This window comes from Syzygium oleosum, unplaced genomic scaffold (assembly GCF_021117445.2).
Source record: "Syzygium oleosum isolate NSW1041296 unplaced genomic scaffold, Sole_v2.1 Sole_v2.63, whole genome shotgun sequence".
NCBI lineage: Eukaryota > Viridiplantae > Streptophyta > Magnoliopsida > Myrtales > Myrtaceae > Syzygium > Syzygium oleosum.
In genome coordinates this window covers 365,001-367,500 of record NW_026607547.1, presented here as the reverse complement: position 1 = coordinate 367,500, position 2,500 = coordinate 365,001, and the positions used below count along the sequence as shown (strand labels likewise).

Here is a 2,500-nt window from a genome sequence, read left to right as displayed (position 1 = left end):
CGGCGGAGGCAGGTTCGGGATAATCCATTCAATCTTCTTCTTTTCTTTCTCTTTTCTCTCTTTTTTTTAATTTTCCTCTTCCCATGGAACTCCCTGTTGAAACATTTCCAGAAACTCGAGTCTTATTTTCTCTTCTTCTTTCGGTGGAGCTTCCTCTCGTTGTTCTTCTTGCAGCCAACTCCCTTTTATTCAAAATTATTCTTCCGCCTTTGGAAGCCGGAACGTAGGGGTCATGATGATCCGGATCTTACTCACAAAGCAATATAGTATTATAAGCATTCATTGTAGTGATGGTAGGGGGATGTTGGAAATCGGACACTTCCTCGGCCCAGCATGTTGAGACCAGAGCGTGACTAGAGAGCGAGTTCTAAAAAACTCCCATTTTCTCGTTGGGGTTCTTAGGAGCTTCCTGTTCATCCGCCACGTTGATTTTTCCTTCTTCTATGAAATCTTGGATTTTTTGCTTCAAAGTCTAGCTTGCATCCGTCGCATGACCCGGTCCCCTCTCATTGGGACCTAACCAAATTCTGCCAATTCCTTCCAGCCTTACTCAAATAGGGGGTGGGGGTGGAGTGCGGGGGAGCGATTAGTACATGCTGACGTCCGAAAGTGCTTCGCTTTCTATGGAGATAAGAACAAGTAGATCATAAGTTAGTATTGGATTTACTGGCAGAACAGATCGATGATCCTATCTTCTTGGATCCAATTCCAAAATTCCTAATGAACCCTGGTGAATCAGCTGACAGAATAATCTTTCCACACAATGGGATTGGTCTCCCCCCTTATTCACCTCTCTCTAGAAAGTCCTATTAGTCAAGCTTGGAAGCAAGCTGCTAGAAGTAGCGCGCTATTTACTAATAGAATCTCAAGTCAAGGCTCTTCTCATCGAGAGTAGGTTCTCTTCAGGTACAAAAATAAAATCAACATTTGATACCCCTTCTTTCTTACTTTCCGTTTTCAAACAGCAATTACACATTCCCTCGGCCTCTGAAACCAGTCGAAGTGCCATTGCCCATATATGAAGAACCTAGTTCTTCAATCATATTTGCACATAATTCTTCCGAAAGGAAGAAAATATGATGCGAGGACCCGATCCACCAACTATCTGAAATGTTGGCAAACAGGGCCATAGTAGTGACCAAGACTACCTTTTCCTGATCATCATGGCTTTTTCCCTTTGCCCTTCTTTCATGGGCACTCAAAACTCAAGTGACCTTTCTTCTTGGAGGACCAACACTCTATGTTTTTCAGGTCCTTCTGCACTCACTTTGTGCTTATTCTTATTTTTTTTTTGAAACATCTTCTTTTTTTAGCAGCATTAGTTTTTTCAGACTGCTGTTTAAATCTCTTTTCAGCTTCTGCCTAAAGAAAATGGTCAGATCAATCAATAGTTAAAGGAGGAGTTTCACGGGAGAGAGTGGTTGTCAAAGACTCAAACGACTTCAGTAGACTTCCCGGTCACTGATCACGATCAGTCAAAATGACTCTCACTGCTACCAATTCTTTGATCATCTTCTCCATCTTGTCTGAGTGCTGAGACAGGCTCGTCCCCTCTTGCATCTTGCTTGGAAAGAACCGTTGCCGAAGAAACTTCATGTTTACCATTGTCATTGACTCATACATTCTCGGTGGAGTCTCCCACTGAAACTAGTACCTTATCCTTGACTGCCATTAGCGCCAGATCCGCGGGCTTCTCTTTTCTCAAGAATGAAAAAAAAAGATCCTGTTCTTTGAGAAGGAACTGCATTCTCATCTTCCAAACATCTACATTTCGAGGAAAAATCTTGCGATGCTTGACAATCGTATGCGTTAATGCAGTAATCATATCAGCAACCATAGATCCAGAAGATTGTATCACTACCATATCTTCACAACCTGGGCTCTCATACCAGATGATAACAATCTTTAGCTGAAATAAAGAAAAAATTTCTAGGAATGTGCAGAGCTGAGACCGGCTGTTGTTGAGTGGCAGCAAATGAGAAAGACATATACTTTTATTTTTTTCTAAAAACTATATAAATTAGATAATATATATATATATAAGTCAAGTTAGAAATATGAAAATAGAAAACTATTTGAGATCACTCCACTCTCTCTAGACAATGGATTTCTTCAACGTGTGTATCCTACTCTCATCTCAAAACCCAACCTCAGAAAAACAAACAGCAGGCTTTCCCTTCATTTGTTTGTGCCCTTTGATTGAGTCCTTTTAAAAGACCCAAGAGATCCCCCAAAGGGCGTGTCTAACTACCTCATAGATAGAGCATCCACAAGACACTGAATTAGCCTAGAAATGGATGCATCTTTTTGCTATCTCTCACGACCTTTCGGTCCCCGGTTTCACTGGAAAATTGGAAGGTCACAAACCGCCCTCTACAGTTGCAAATGTGAAAGGGTGCTAAAGCAGGACCCGTGACTATAAAAAATGACTGCTCAATCGAGACTTGAGTCACCTTGGAGTCAGTCAAGCCACATACTCAACAACGTCTCTGTATGAACT

At 41.6% G+C, this 2,500-nt stretch overlaps 1 protein-coding gene across 1 annotated transcript in view; it reads right to left on the bottom strand.

The window, feature by feature from the left end:
* The window catches only part of LOC130137164 (cytochrome c biogenesis CcmF C-terminal-like mitochondrial protein), a 5,293-nt gene extending 3,621 nt beyond the window's left edge, over positions 1 to 1,672 (bottom strand). Inside the window, exon 1 of the mRNA XM_056307929.1 lies at positions 1,655 to 1,672. Within this exon, the coding sequence (XP_056163904.1) occupies positions 1,655 to 1,672 (18 nt within the window). The remainder of the gene's footprint in view (positions 1 to 1,654) is intronic.
* Between the last annotated feature and the right edge of the window lie 828 nt (positions 1,673 to 2,500).